Source organism: Mytilus galloprovincialis, chromosome 3 (genome assembly GCF_965363235.1).
Source record: "Mytilus galloprovincialis chromosome 3, xbMytGall1.hap1.1, whole genome shotgun sequence".
NCBI lineage: Eukaryota > Metazoa > Mollusca > Bivalvia > Mytilida > Mytilidae > Mytilus > Mytilus galloprovincialis.
Genome location: NC_134840.1, coordinates 17,748,813 through 17,765,627, shown reverse-complemented (window position 1 = coordinate 17,765,627; position 16,815 = coordinate 17,748,813). Strand labels below are relative to the sequence as shown.

General features: G+C 31.2%; 1 protein-coding gene across 1 annotated transcript; it reads left to right on the top strand.

The window, feature by feature from the left end:
- Positions 1–12,113: 12,113 nt before the first annotated feature.
- Positions 12,114–13,632, top strand: LOC143067299 (forkhead box protein G1-like). Its single transcript, XM_076240437.1, has one exon. It carries the CDS (start codon positions 12,225–12,227, stop codon positions 13,425–13,427), a length of 1,203 nt encoding a protein of 400 aa, XP_076096552.1. The 5' UTR covers positions 12,114–12,224; the 3' UTR covers positions 13,428–13,632.
- The last annotated feature ends 3,183 nt before the right edge of the window (positions 13,633–16,815 follow it).

The following is a 16,815-nucleotide window of genomic DNA, read 5'->3' as shown; positions in this document are numbered from 1 at the left end:
CAATCTTCAAATCATGGCTATACAATCTCCAAATTATGGCTGTACAATCTCCAAATCATGGCTTTACAATCTTCAAATCGTGGCTTTACAATCTTCAATTCATGGATATACAATCTCTAAATCAGGGGTATATATGGTCAATCAAAATGGGTTAGTTGATGGAACTTATAAAACTTCAAAATCATAGAGCCTAAATATGTCTTCTTCTTCAAACAATTGAACTGACATGCATCTATCAATTAAAAGTGCTGTTTATTGCCCCATTATAACTGTAAAATATAATTTTGTCTTGGTACGCCAACTACTGCAGTGTCTTCTAGATTTTTCCAATCGGTCATAGTTTTAAATAAAAAATGATTTTGAATATTGAGCTTATTGCTGGTTGAAGTGTCATTGTACTTTGCAAATGTGTCTTTGCTTTTTCCATAATATTTGTTGAATGGTAATGTTCGGACTTCATTGTAGTATAGTTGTTCTCTTCTGACATGTTTTCTTGAGATATTTGTCTGATTATATAGAAGACAACAGCTTCTCAATCACTTTACTAGTGTGTACATTGTACATGCAAAATTGGTTTTAATTAGGGTGTCATTCTTTAAAGATTGAAAGCTAAGCTAAACTTACAGACTTCTGTAAACAGCTGTATATAAAAAAAAGAAGATGTGGTATGATTGCCAATGAGGCAACTCTCCACAACTTGGTATGTAGGCCTATCCAGTTTTTATAAAAGCTTTAAAACTGTCAATTGGCTTCTGGTTGCATGTAATAAAATCCAATAACAATTGTTTACTTAAAGATGTATATTGTTCAAACCTGCAATTAACCAATGGATTTGCTAAAAAGATTGAACAGTTACTTGCTACATTAATTTTTTCACATGTTTGGAAAATCATGATACTATTTCAAAAAGGCGTTTATTATATGCAATTTATACCAAACTTAATGATAGATATCTTAATTATTGGAAAGAAAATATATTTTGTGATAATAAATCAGTACACGGTAATAAGCTGAGAACATATAGACAGATTAAAGAAAATTATAAATTGGAAACCTATTTAATGTTAAATATAGACAGAAAAGTAATAGGGCATTTTGCTAAAATTCGCATTACTAATAGTGTTCTTAGAATTGAACAAGGGCGTCATACTAAAACCCCTGTAGAAGAAAGAATTTCTCTTTTGTGCCTTTTACAATTAGAAGATGAATTTCATTTCACTTTAAAATGTACAAAACTAAATATAATTAGACCAATTGTTTTCCAAAATTAGTGAAATAGTTCCATCTTTTTTAAATATGAATAAGGAAGCAAGATTTAAATTTTTGTATACGTGTGGTGAGACTGATATAATTAGAATTATTGTTAAATTTATAAGCGACATGTACATTTCTAGAAATGCTTTATTAAGTACTTAATAACTTTGAGATACCACCTCCTCATATATATATACAATGTTTATAAATTTGGTATAATATATATGTTTGTATGTTTTGTATTGTCTTGGTATCAATCCTGTAATTTTGGATTTCAAACCAATAAAAATTACTTACTTACCACAAGAGACCAAAATGACACAGAATTTAACAACTATAGGTCGTTTTTTTATCATCTTAAAGCATTTGTGATTTGATTAAGTTATAATCAAAAAAAGATAAAATGCAAGTTTTTTAAAGTTTTTTTTTAAAAGATTGCAATACTTTTTGAAAATTATCCTGTTGTGAAAAAATTCTGTGGACATTGGCAGTTATTACTTTAGGGATCGGCCAACTGTATCAAGACTATATTCATCTAAATAAATCCAAAGTATTAATCACGATTTCGAAATGCGGGGTTATAAAACTAACGTTTAGAGATATAATTGTAAAAATTGTAAGCATTTCTCATGTAGCTTTATAAGGGGACCTGGGCCCCTACCCCTAAATCCACACCGTAGGATAGACATTACTGAACATTACATTTACTGAATAACTTATTCCAATATGTACGAAAGCATGACAAGTAAGATGGTTCATTTCCATCAGTAAAAGAAAATATACTTTTTAAAATTAATACCGGACATTGCACTAATTTTAGAAATTCCTACATGTTTAAACATCTAATTATACAAATGTCTACAGCAGAGAAAATGACTTACGTAACTTATCTGTCAACTTGTAAATTTGCTTCCAAGTTGCTTTCCAACACCTGTAACGACAAAGTCGTATAGAAATGAACAACAGGTGTAAAACATATGTGGGTGAGTATCCACCTGGCCAGCAATCAATGCATAGTCTATCTCAAAGTATAAAACAAACAAATACGAAGGCACTTTGCTCAGGGTCGAGTGTCCAGAATGTAGAACATTTTACTTCGATTTCCATAAAAAAGGAAACGTAATATTATGAAGCATAAATCTAAAAAAAAAAAAAACAAACAAAAAACAAAAACACAAACAAACAAAAAAAAACAATAAAAACCAACCATTTAGAATATATAAAGTGTATACATGTATGTTACATTTTGTCATTTTACTTAACAAATAAAAAAAGTATTCCTGACAAACACAGATTTTTTAGGTACATCAATCTACATCGAAACAATGCTCGTATGTTTTTTCAACAAAAAGTATATGTTGTTTAATATTAGAATTATCATGTAATTATGTAGTAGCTCTCACACACAAAAAACGCCAATCCTTTCTTTTCAATTTAATTACAGACATCATCTATTTGTATGCTGTGTTTTAATCATGTTAATACTATCTCTTTTAATTATGTATACTAAATGGCTCTCTAGCTTATACCAGTAGTCCATTACTAGACGTCTAGTGATGGACTTCTGTTTATATCTAGAATGAAAATTTATGACTTTCTAACAGCGGCATACTACTGTTGCCTTTATTTATCACCACCGATCCCGAGGATTCTGTCCGGTAGCCTAACAGCACGAAAACTCGAAGAATAAAAAGTAATGACTTTCGAACATCTATATACTACTGTTGCCTTTATTTATCACCCGACCGGACCGGAATCTTAACTGGTGGAAAAACTGTCCCCGAGGATTCTACCAGTCCGTTAGCCTAACAGCATGAAAACTAGTAGAATAAAAAGTTTATTACTTTCGAACAGTGGTATACTACTGTTGCCTATATACATCTATATTGTGCATTTGATCAAGAAATTGTATATTTAAATATACAATTCCATGATTTGATTTAATGTTGTATTTTATATTTTTGAGAAATGAGACTGAACTTAAACATTGAATCGAATTGAAATAAATTGTATAAACTTGTTTTTTCTTAGTATTTATTTTTTTCTTGTTTGTATTCAGGCTATTTTGTCCCTTTTGATACCAGAATATATCTATTGGTTATCCAAATCAATTGACGGCTTTCAATATATGACGCCTTCCATTTATATCACGTATTCATTTTTACGGCTTTCATTCAGCTTAACTATAAAATGTGTATCGTTCAATCAGATGGGAATCAAGTGTTGGAAACTTTAACTGCACCACCGTCTGGACAGTGCACACTACCTCAGACCATTCTGTCATATAGGCTGTAAAAAATAGCATTAACATATCAAGTAACCCTTTAAAAATGTTCATTAGTTTGTAATGGTTATTTGTGATTGTTTGTTTTAACAATACTGTTATTTTGTCTTTTTTCTAAGAATATGTGTTTGAGGCTACTATCAATACTCATAGCAAACGTTCAATACCAATAATATTAGGACACATCAACACAACTTATTTCAAAATATGATCATTAAAGACCAAAGTTTCCGGTATTATCCTCGCAGCATAGTCCTGTCAAATTTGTTCATTTCGTGTCTCTAAGTTTTATAGCAATAATGTGATAGCTGGCTGTATAACTATTGGCAACTCATATTTCATGTAAGATGTCATTAATGTTGCTATTGTTCAGTTTCTCAAAAATCTAAAAGCAAAGTAATTGTGTATTTGTGCGGCGTTAGAATGTGTTTTTCTACAATTTGACAACTAATAATTAATCAGTCATGTTAGTGTGTCCACAATGTCAAAGTCGACGAGGCAAAACAATCAAATTACACCTTTCTTCATTTCTCACACATTTTCTCTTCTAATTGAAACAAAATTATTAGTTTCTGCTTTTATCAAATTCACCCCTGCTTATTTTCTCAATGCCTGATTTTGATTACTCAATCAAATCGTTCAAGTAAAACATGTTATGACGGTGCGATTGACTTATCAGTCGTACACTTTTAATCTTTTAAAGATTTCTTAATAAATCTCAAAAAGATATTTCTTTTTCTTACTAAAATCATCAATATTGGATTGATTACGAACAGTACGAAAATAATCATCAATGAAATATAAAATAGAGGCTGCCAATATTTAATTATATATGTTGGCAGTTTATATTTTGATCCCGGAATTAGATTCAGTATTTGTCTCCTTCATTAGTAATGTTTGTATCCTTTGACGTATAATTTGTAAACATTTACCAGCAGGAAAATAAATATTGACCGATGCCATAATACAGTCTATCATCAGCTCTCATATGTTTAATATTTGCAGGTGTATATTGGATTTTTTCCTCTTCGGTGGTTGTTGAATTCTTGATGCTATATCTTTGTATTGCGGTATGGGTCATAGGGATTGTCTACATGTCACTCTGGTACAGGCGCATCATCGTTAACTTTCTTAAAATATTTCATCGTTAGGACAAAAAAGCTGCATAACAAGGAGCAGATCAATCCGAATATTATACGATTCTGGTGAAATGCATCCTACGGAATAGTTTATTAAAAAACAAATTTCTCATTGCCAATTCTTGAATTGAAAAACACAATTTTATTTCCACAAGGGTGCGCTTTAGAGTACCATGCACTGTTGGTGTATATATGTTTGCGATGTGACAACAGATATATTAGCTAAATTACAAAAAGACATTGAGAGGTCTCTAATGTAAGATCTGCGCGGTATATACCATAGTTTACACATTGACACCGGGTATGCCGATCCGAAATCCGAGGAGAGATCCGAATGTCGCAGAGAAATTGATGAAATTTAAAGTTTATATAACGATGGGTAGGTAAACTTTGTACCCGATTCCCACGGAGTTTAATGTCTGGAAATCCGATCCAGATTTTACTTACATATACAAATAAGGTGATTTCGTATGATTGCCATTCAGACAGCTATCATCCATGAAGTGGATGTAAACAATTATAAGCAACCGTACATATAAATGTGTATTCATATGTGTTCTTGTGATTTCTCTAAAATTTGTTCTTAATATTTTAACTGTTCAATTTTATTTAAAATCAGGCATTAGAACATATCGTTTTACAGGTTATAATACCAAATTGAGAATGAACTTCGGGCCTTCTATTGCTGACTATCCGATATTGGCTTTAGTCATTATTGAAGGCCATACGATGACCTATATATATAAATATATAGTTGTTAATTTCTATGTCATGTTTAAACTCTTGTGGCGAGTTGTCTCATTGGCAATCATACCACATCTTCTTCTTTTTTATTTATTTTTTTTTGTTATATATTAAAAAGAAGTAGGGGCAGCATTGTAAGGTTGAAACAATTTAGAGTATACATATAATAAATTGAATGCACTTATTGATTATAGATGCAAGTTTGGTAGACAAAGTTCTCGCAATATCAATATGGTGCTACTTCATTTCTTTCTTTCTTTTTGATTAAATATTTTTTTAAGTAAAGGTTAACAAAATACTCTGTTGATAAAATTACTCCAATATATAATGTCATGTCTTGCAGGAATTCTCCATCGACCTGAAAGAACTTTTTCTTTGATTCCGGATTATTTGCAAACAAGCTTTTAAGATTGAGACAAACACCAGTGTTATTTTCTAGGTGGTTGATAGTTGATTGATACCATGTTGACGTACACGTTAAAAGAGATAGTCTTTTATGTGTTCAATTAAATAGAAAACATAAACGTGAAACGTCAAGCAATATTGTGTTTAGATGCCGAGGGGTACTAATTAGAGGACAACAATTTGTAACAAACAGCTGGTACACAGGACAAATTACTTCAAACTACTCAAAAATAGGCAGCAGTCATCTCATCGTGTCAATATACGTTCCTTAAAATGTATCCTTCATGTCAATGATTTCCGATGATGGTGAATCTAGTTCCTGTAAATAGTTTCCAATTCTCTCATTATGTTTTGCTTCTCTTTTCTTCCTTCTCTCTTGGGAATACATTGCTTCTATACACATGGTTGTAAATATTCCAAAACAACGTCAGACGTTTAAATTATTCATATTTCTTTCTTGTATCATTAATTGTTCTCGATTCCAATAACTACAAATAAATTAATGTATATATATATATTTATATAAGTGCACATGAACAATGAGTTCTTGGTTAACCTACACAAAAAAGTACGCTCGAAGTCACAATGTATTTTTTCAAAATGTATAAAAGATTAGGTGCATAAATGGACCTTGTGATCACTTTACCACATGAAGATGAAAATCAGAATTTATTTATTTGTGAATTTTTATATTTTTCCTTCATATTTTACAGGAAGATTAAATACTGTTAACATTTCAGGTAATCTTGACTGATAATATACGACTTTGCATGATGACGGATGCGTGGACAGACCGGCAGTGGTTGCTATATAGGATATAAAGTACTAAATGGTGGCCCCATTGCCGGCAATGCTATTTTTAGCAATTATCTCCTTAAAAGGCGCTTTTAATAAACTAATTATGGAAAAACTGCTGTTGTCTGATTGAAGCTCGATATCTATTTGCGATTTTACCGCACTCAAATATGTATGGTCCCATGGCTTTTCTTGGTGAATTTTAGGGTTTTTCACGATACCTGACGATTTCGCAGAAAAATTTCCCTAACTTTGAGCAACATAAAAAAAATATTTCCGGCCCTTCATACTATACATTTAAGGACAAATTTGTGCTTGCATGAAACTTCTTTCATAATACTTTCCAGAAGAAAAATATATAAAAGATATAACAACCAATCACAGAGAGCCATCTATTTTTATCTCTATGTCATGTTCCCTTCATAAAATGGCTGCGCCCATATAATTTTATTTGGTACATTGTAACCTATAGGATACAACGGATTAGTCGGCATTGTCTTAAAAATTCGACCAAATGACATTGAACCAATATACTTCATTTTAATTACCCAACAAAAGTGAATAAGAAAAAGTCATGAAAAAATCTAGTCTTTTGCAGTACCAATTATAATAATAAATGTTCACTTAAATACAAAGTATTTTATTTTGCACCTATAGAACGACAATAATCCGAGAATAGTAATTAGTCATTCATATAATGAAAAAAATGCATTTTGATTTGCAGTTTTTATTGAAATGTTGAAGAGCAATCTGCCTTTTGCAATTTTGTGAAAATGTATCACCTCTGATTTTTTCAGGTACTGTTCATACCGTTACTTACTATTTCACTCGGACCCTTTTCACGATAAACCGGATGACAGCCGTGTTCAATGTCATCACAATATAAAAGACAAGATACAGACAGGGACTAATACAGTAGATAATACATTATAGATCAGGTGTAAACACTCGCGATTTTTTGGTTTGAAATTAACGTTGATTTCCAGTCCGAATGACTGCAGAAAAGAAGCAAGGGCGCGTATTTTATCAAATTTGATTCTGGTACTCGTGATTCAATAACCGATTTTGCCTCTTTCTTTCACTTTTGGAATCAATAACATAAAATGGCACCTTCTTTTATAAACCCGACTATGAGTCTTTATATTTTAGCAAGGCAGATGGAATAATATACTAATTAGCAAGAGTACAAACAAATTTGCCTAAGCACTAATTGTTTGGCAACTTTATCCTATCCAGTTCTGACATAATCTGCAATTGTTTGTTTTATAAAGAATCTGAAACAAATTACACACAAACATATGTAGCTGATAAATAGTTTTATCATCCATTATTTTGGCATTATGTTTCAGCGGTCTCGTTAGCGGAAGGATTTGTTTATTATGATAGTTAATCGCCTACAACATATGATTGACCATACACATCCGCGGGAATGTAACAAGACCACCATGGTCAAACTAATTATCCCAGCGGTCAACACAAATTAACAGATAAGTTTTTATATCCACATCAAATTTATCTATTCAATATATTTAAAATGTATAAAAACGGTGTTTGTATGTGTAACCTTTATTTACAAATACAGGCATAAAAGAAAAACTGGTCACCGCAGAGAGTAGTGAAGGCATACTTTATTGCGGTAAAAGATGTTTAGGGATTAAAAAGAGATTAAGACTTTTTCCCACACTTACTAACGAAGTTGACCAAAATATTTTAAAATGTTTGGATGACTAATGCTTTCTGAAAATTGGAAACAAAGTTGTTCTCAACAAACTGTCTACTATGTTTTTGCAAACGTCGAGGTAGATTTAAATTGGTGTTTTACACTGAGAGATAGGTGTTAAGCTTAGAGATTGACAGTGTCAGTTCGTTTTATTAGAGAAAGTTGTGAAGCGTTGTTTCATGTGTCATGTACAATTTGATACTTTGTACTCATCATCAAATAGACTAGTATTGAATCTGAATCTAAAATATATCGTGTAACTCAAACTGTACAGATTGATAATACCACAAACAAAGTAAAGTCGACAGAAAAACAGCACTAATAACTGAATCTCATTTATTTCCCGTGAAACAAACACCAAAAACTTAACCAATAAAAAAGTATCATAAAAATACCGAACTCCAAGGTAAATATAAGAAAGGACGAACTCCAAGGTAAATCTAAGAAACGAGAAGTCCATAAAACCCGACAAAACCAGATGCTCGACTATATATTTGAACAAACGGAACTAATTGAAAACACTTATCATATTCGAATTCCTAACTTAGAACAGGCATTTTCCGAATAAAATGGCGGGTTAAACCTGGTTTTATAGCTAGCCAAACCTCAAACTTGTATGACGATTATTTATAGTTCTGGCATATTGACGATATTGTGCGAGCAACCCAAACATAATAATTGGTTTACGTGACAATAACGTGGACCCAGCAGCTAAATCAAGTGTACATCAGAACTGACAAATAAACAGATACATATTTCCCGATAAAGTACAATTTAAGTAAAATAAACATAAAAGGTAATACAAAAATGTAAACAATAATATGAAAATCATTCGCATTGCATAACTGAACCCATCCGAATATAAAGCAAACTACCTAAAAGCTTGATGTACAAATACCGAGTCACGTAAAGATAAATACGACCAAAAGAAACATAGAGTACAAATCAGATGAAACGAGTAATGTCGAAATCTCTTCGTGTGACATTGACTTGTTTGACACTCTGCTATATACATTCACCATATATTATTTTCGTTTATATATAATTATGACGCATACATTCTGTGAAAGTTTGTAATTCAACATTGTTATAGAATTTAACTCTTTACACTCAAATCGCGACTAAGCACCGATGTTTGACAATTTCCCAGTGGGTTAATAATACCAGATCTCATTGACATTTGTACCCCTGTCGTCCTAATCAACCGTTAGACCAACACCTAACAAGCAAGTCGATTAAGGGTCCAATCGATGGTAATTTGTAGTCCTTATTTGTTTTTCCCGTGGCATTGTAAACAGTCAAACCGTTAATTTATTATTATTTTTAACCGTACGACAATCAGACGAGCCACGGAAGCATTGAGCCATGCCACACTGACATGATATTTTCTCAAGTTAATGAACTTAGCATTATCTAATAGCTTGTTTTCATTCTCAGCATGCTTGAGGACTAGACTAAGTTTAATCAAGAAAGAAAAATATAACGATGACAAAAAGAGTCTAATTGACTTAATTTACAAAACTTCACGTTCGTGTATCAGCGGGTTTTCAACTTCTCAAGGGCTTTCTGTTTCAATATGCTTTCATATTTGTATTGGTAATGTTGTTCAACAATTAATTATCACAGAACAAACGAAAACAATCCCAAGCAGACACATTCTAACGAACCTAGTGGTTTTATCATAGAATGACATATTAAAAAATAACACACAAAAGTTTTCAACTCAGAAAATTATACCTTTTTCATTGAGCAATACTTCTTTAAAATTGGCTTTTAAAGATTTCTTTAAAAAAAAACTGCACAAGTAAAAAATATGAATGAAAAAACCTGTTAACTACTTCCTCAAAATAAGATAAATTTAAACTTATAATACTAATCAAATTTCAGCCATATAGAAATTTCTATTTTTTTGGTACAGAATTGTACAGAAATTAGAAAGAAATAAAAGAAAACAATGGAGCTGTACACTTTATATGCAAAAAAATAATAACAGTGTTGCATGAGGGTCTGGGAAAAAGGTGAATTTTAAAGTCATTTTTCACTATTCTTTATTCGTTTTATATTGTATTCTTTATGATTCAGCACCCCTATATATGTTTCGATTATGTAAACCCCATCTATACCCTTTAACACGTTCGACATTGTTTTCAAGTCTGTATTTATTTTTGTAAGTTTGATGTTATCATAAAAAAGCATATGTATACTTTTAAAAAAGAAAATATTTGTGAAATTGTAATGTCTGATACGTGTATACAATTTGTAAATGAATTATTTGCAATCATGTTCATAAAGCCATTCATTTTGAATAAGCATTACGTCTTTTTTTCCTTTATAATTTTGAGATGTTATTTGTTTAGAAATAGATGTCATCAAAACTATTTTGACGATCATACTTCTAAAAGAAACGGATACAGAAAATGAGAGTTTAACAAATTTCATTCACTTCTAGATTTGTATGTGTGATTTTTTTTATTTGAAGTTACTATCCTTCGACTTTTAACATATAAACATTCTATCAACACCAAACCATATATCTAAATATTAACAGAACCAACGGAAACAAGTTTCACATAACAAGTTGTTAAGTATAACAAGCAAAGATTTCAAAAGGTTCTGCTTATTAACATTCACAAGTATGAAAGGAAAGTCAAAGGCTGTGTTTACAAATAATAAAGATAATGTGAAAATAAGAGCCGTATTGCTAAATTTTATTTGCATCTGAAAGTTTCTATTATTTTGTATTTAATCTCGGTGGACTTCCTCTATCTTTGAAAGGTTATCAAGGTGATATTTATATATTTTGATTTTATTTTAATTTAACGCATTTTTAAAAATTAAGTTCAAACGACTAAATTATCGTAGTTTGGAATAACGATATAAAACAGAGAACGATCCTCCACTTTTATCAATTAAATTTTTATTTGGGAGATAAAAAAGAATAAAAAATAATCAAGTTGAATCACAAGTAAAATAAACCTCTAATAAATAAAACAACTTAAGAACAAGGAACATTCGCAAATTATTAAAATTACCGATTGTTTAATAAAAGTTAACAGTAAAATCTAACATTTTCTGTAAAAACAGAAGGAATTTTTGCGTTTGGAAAATGATTCGCTCAAAATACGAGTAATCAAATAAATCCAAAACATTTTTTTATGTTTCACTATTAAATTTCGATTTTAACATATTAAAAAAAATGTCTATATATTTGTTATCGTATGTGATTTTATATAGGATAGGAATTAGACACCTGTGAACATTCCCTGTATTTTGAGGTGTTTCAGCTGGGGTTATCAAAATGGGTGGTCAATTTTCGATATCATAGATGATCAATAACACCCCCTCCCCTTCCCGCCTTTCCATTCATATTTTATTTCTTATGTTCGGTTTATTTTCGGTTAAAATGGTCTTTAAACTAAAAATGAACTGTATTTTCTGCATGAATTATTAAAATCAGACCTCTTTTATTTTTGTATTGACAAATATTTAAAAAAGTTAAAAAAAGTATTTTCCTAGGATGAGTTTCGTATATCATATCTTTACACGTGCCTCGCATGTTATAAATTTACACCTTTTTGGCGTAAATACATAATACAATAAAAATATGATATAAAGGAAAATGAGCTTAGATTGAACAAGTATTGTTGAATTAGGGCGGAGCTCCACAGCATGTTTTCTTTAAGGTATTGGTTTACTCGAATAAAAGGCGGAGTCATATCATCTGGTGATGATCGTTGAAGATTCGCTGAGATTATATTATACCCAGAAGTAATACAAATTGTCATTAATAAAGACTTGTTAAAAGTTGACAAAACGTTCATATGATCAGATTAGTTTCAATAATACACTTCCGATCAAATATTTGAAAATAATTCAAGTCGATATGGTACAGTTCGGAACAAGTTCTGATTTTCCAGTACAGAAGTCAAGACCGTCATTCAGCATCAGTAGGGTGCTTGGAGAAGATATCGATGATACACCTAGAGATTATTCGTTACATTTGAAAAGTGAAAATTCAGCACAGAATTCAAATAATGAAGCAAATGATGACAATGGGAACATAGATGTTGAAACATTTGAATCTGATGTCGAGGAAAGTAGTTTTTCAGAAAGTATGTTCCGGGGTAAATCTCCCATCGAGTCTGATGCAGATTCTTGTTCTGAAGGGATAGAATCAAATGAAGCAAAAACTGAAGAAAACAAACGCGAAGATGAAAAACAGAATGGAGTGAAGAAACCAGAAAAACCACCATTTAGTTACAATGCTCTTATTATGATGGCTATCAGAAGTAGTCCTGAAAAAAGACTGACATTAAATGGAATTTACGAATTTATCATGAAAAGTTTCCCATACTACAAAGACAATAAACAGGGCTGGCAAAATTCTATCCGACACAATCTGAGTTTGAACAAATGTTTCGTCAAAGTTCCAAGACATTATGATGATCCAGGAAAAGGAAACTACTGGATGTTGGATCCATCTTGCGATGATGTTTTTATAGGTGGAACAACGGGGAAACTTCGGCGCAGATCTACAACAGCATCACGAAGTAGACTGGCTGCTTTGAAACGAGCAGGTTTCCCGGGATTTCCGTTCAAACCAAATTCTCCGTATATGTGGTCCATGTCACCATTTTACAATATTGGTGCCCAAGCGGCATCTTTGAGGTATCCTGGACTTTCGGGACTCTCTTTGTATCCATACACAAATTTATTATCGTCCGCAGCAGCCATGCCAAATCCAGCACATACTAGAACCACGAACTTTTCAGTAGATCGTTTACTTGGACTAGACATCGGTGCTTCTAACGCGTCAAATATGCAAACTGTAAAGAATGGATCTCAGGGTTTTCAGTGGTATCCATCTCCAGCAGGACTAAGACTTCCCGTCAGTGACCCCGAAACTAGTAGTCCCCGAGGACTCGATTTAAGTTTTCTAAAAGGACTCCATGGTCTTCCAGTCTCGCCTGGTTCTGCGTTCACTTCTCCCGTCTCTCTACAACAGGCCACTGCCATGAATAGAAACATTTTATCGCAAGCATCGTTACACCATAGACAATCAGTGAATGATGGTAGAACCAGTTAATCTGACAAATATAATTTATTTCGGTGCAATATAGAAAACATTATGGAAGATTGACTTCAAGGTAAACTGTCAAAAAAACTGTTCAAAAAGTGCTGTTTTAAGTGCATGTATTTGAAAAAAAATAACTGTTTTAAATCTGTTATAGTATGTTACATGAAAAGAATTATCTTTTTAATATATATTATTAAATTCAATATAGATGGCATTTGATTATTAATTTATTACAATTTTTTCGAGTTGTATTTTTCACTATTATTTGATTACTACAAGAAAATCGTTACTTTCTATTCTTTTTCTTTTACTTCTATTCTTTAAAAATTTTCAATTAAATATTGGATATACGGATCATTTACAGATCAAATTGCGATTAAGTTTGTTAAGTTTGAAGATAGAAAGAAATCATGGAATAAAAACAGATTAATAAAAATAAGATTTAATCCCAGAAAATTGACCGGATACAATAGGAACAAAATAAAGTCAAGATATAAAAAACGAATGGCTCCAATTTAAATTTCTGAAATTAGACAATTAAATTAGACAATTCATAGTTTTTTCAATGTACCAATGTCATACATTCGAATTTTCACTATCAATTTTATTGTATGAAATTCTGCTTTTATTTTTATTACTGTTAAAAGTAAAGTTCTATGCAAGATTATTTTTTTTTATTATTATTTAACTTAAAATTATATGTTCATTTGCTTTGAATTTCACTTCTTCTTATAAATATTATCAACGTGAAATATGTATTAGCCGGTATGATAGACATCCAGTGGGCAGATTAGGACCACCAACATATTACTTTACAAGATAATTTGAAAGGATGAAACGCCACGATTATTGACTCCCGGTGAATTTTTTACACTTTATTGTGATGAATTTCAATGGTAATTTATACCATCAAATTCTATGTAACAGTTAATATTATTATTTGAATTTGCAACATAAACATTCATCCTTGTTTGCAACAGTTGGTATTTTGAGGAGATTTTATTCGACTGCATGAGATATATGACAACAAACACGATTTCTTTATGTAAAATACAAGACCAGAAATTCAATAAACATGGGATTACACGCCAAACAATAAATTTGTTCGCATAAAAACGCCTCATACAACAAATATAAAATGTGTGTTCTGTGGTTAATACATATTTTCGATATTATTGCATTTTACCCTTCATAAAATTAGCAATATCAACCTTGTTTATTTTCCACTTTTATGCAATGATAATATTAAGTTTTAAAGCTTGTTTAATTATTTTTCATATCAAAATACGACGTGAGAAAGTTTTACCACAAAATAACTAATTTTATATAAACTCTTTACAAAGATTTCAATGGCTATTAGAGATCAAATGAAGATTTTCTTCGGTTAATAGGCACGTGCTACAAATAGGAAATTTGAGGTTCATCTTTGTAATTTTAATAAAAAATAAATTGAAAAATCTGCTAATTTATTTGTTTAAACATGTACATTAAGATGTCAATCAAATATTCACCATTAAATAATTTCGACATAAAAACTATCACTTCTGAAAATGTGAATAAGGAACATGCGGTGAAGCTTTCGGCAAATTTACGGAAATCAATAAGTGCACGCGGCTGTTTTTCCGGAATGAGGTGAAGCAAAGAAAAGTGATAAATTCAGTTTGTCACCCCTGTCACATTAATTCTTTTGTTTCGCTGAAAATTAAGCTCTGCCAGGCACTATTTTCATCAAAATAAATAAATACATACATTCAAATTTTAAGGAGTATAACGTTATACTTTGTTGGTTTAACAATTGCATTAATTAATTGATATATTTTTGAAATAACAGATAAATTGAAACTGTATAGTTATCATGTATAGTTATCATGAATAGATATTTTTTTAATGGATGCTAAAAACGAATTATTAGACTGAAATTCTCCTGTCTAGGGATTTGTTTCACAATTATAAGTAATATAAATATTGTTAAAACATTTATTTAAAATATTTATTTTGTAAATTGTGTGCATTACAATTTCTTGAAGTTTAGTTTCAAATATAAACCTAAAACTAAGGAAACAAATAAATTGAATTATTAAATTAATAATATTATGGAAAAGTGATTACATTAAAACAAAGCATAAAAACAAGAGGTTTCTACAGACGCTTTTTTGTCGATGTCTATTACCAGCCATATAAAAAATGAGATGTGTTATGACTGCCAATGAGACAACTATTCACAAAACACTAAATGACACAGAAATTAACAACTGAAGGTCACTGTACGTCTTCAAAAATGAGCACAGCCAATACCGCTTAGTCAGCTATTAAAGGCCCCGAAATGACAAATGTAAAACAATTCAAACGAGAAAACTAACGACATGATTTACCAACAACAAAAATGAACGAAAAACAAATATGTAACACAGCAAGAATTGATAACCATTGAAATATAGGCTCCTGACTTGTGACAGGCATATACATACAGAATGTGGCGTGGATTAACATGTTTGTTATGTTTTACAGTTTCATATTTAGTCAAGTCTCGGTATTGTATTCCAGTTTGTATCCGATTCTTTAGAAAAGAAAGTACTATGAGTGGAGTGTTGTGTGTCACACTTTGTTCTGTCTAGACCTTATCTCTATAAGGATATAAACGTTGTTCACAGCACATGTACACAAATTAAAACTCTGGTTTTTTTGGTAGTGTTCCTTTAAGTTAAGCATCAGTTTTTGTGTTCTTTTTGAAAGACTTGTTTTTTTCATCCTTTTTCTTTGGGACATGGCTTTGTCTGTTCTGCTCTGACATGTGATTTTTCATTGATTTCTTTGTATATCTTTAAGTGTTTATTTACTTTACAGCTTTAGGACCTACCAAAACATATAATACATTTACCGTTCTGATAATTATTTTAGTTATAGTAGTTCAAGCCAGTCAATCTGTTTTGACTGATTGCTGATTGTTAACACAGGCATACAAAAAACTTACAACAAAAATTACAAACAAAAAATGTAAAACAAATTGTATGAAGGTTAATACGAATTGGATAGTAATATATGCCGGGTACTGGGTAGCACTAAGTATTTTTTAGTTCTGGGTACTGGGTATATCACTACGTATTGGTTGGAACTGAATACTGAGAGTTGGTACCACTTCATATTTGTTATAGCACTAAGTATATTGGGTAGCAGACAGTTTGTTAGCACTGTGTATTGGTGAGCACTTAGTACTGAGTAGCACTACGTATTGGTGAACACTGAGTATATGGTAGCACTGTGTGTATGGTTGTAACACTGAGTATATGGTAGCACTGTGTATATGGTTGTAACACTGAGTGTTTGGTAGCACTGTGTATATGGTTATAGCACTGAGTATTTGGTAGCACTGTGTATTGGGTAGCACTAGGGAAAATCG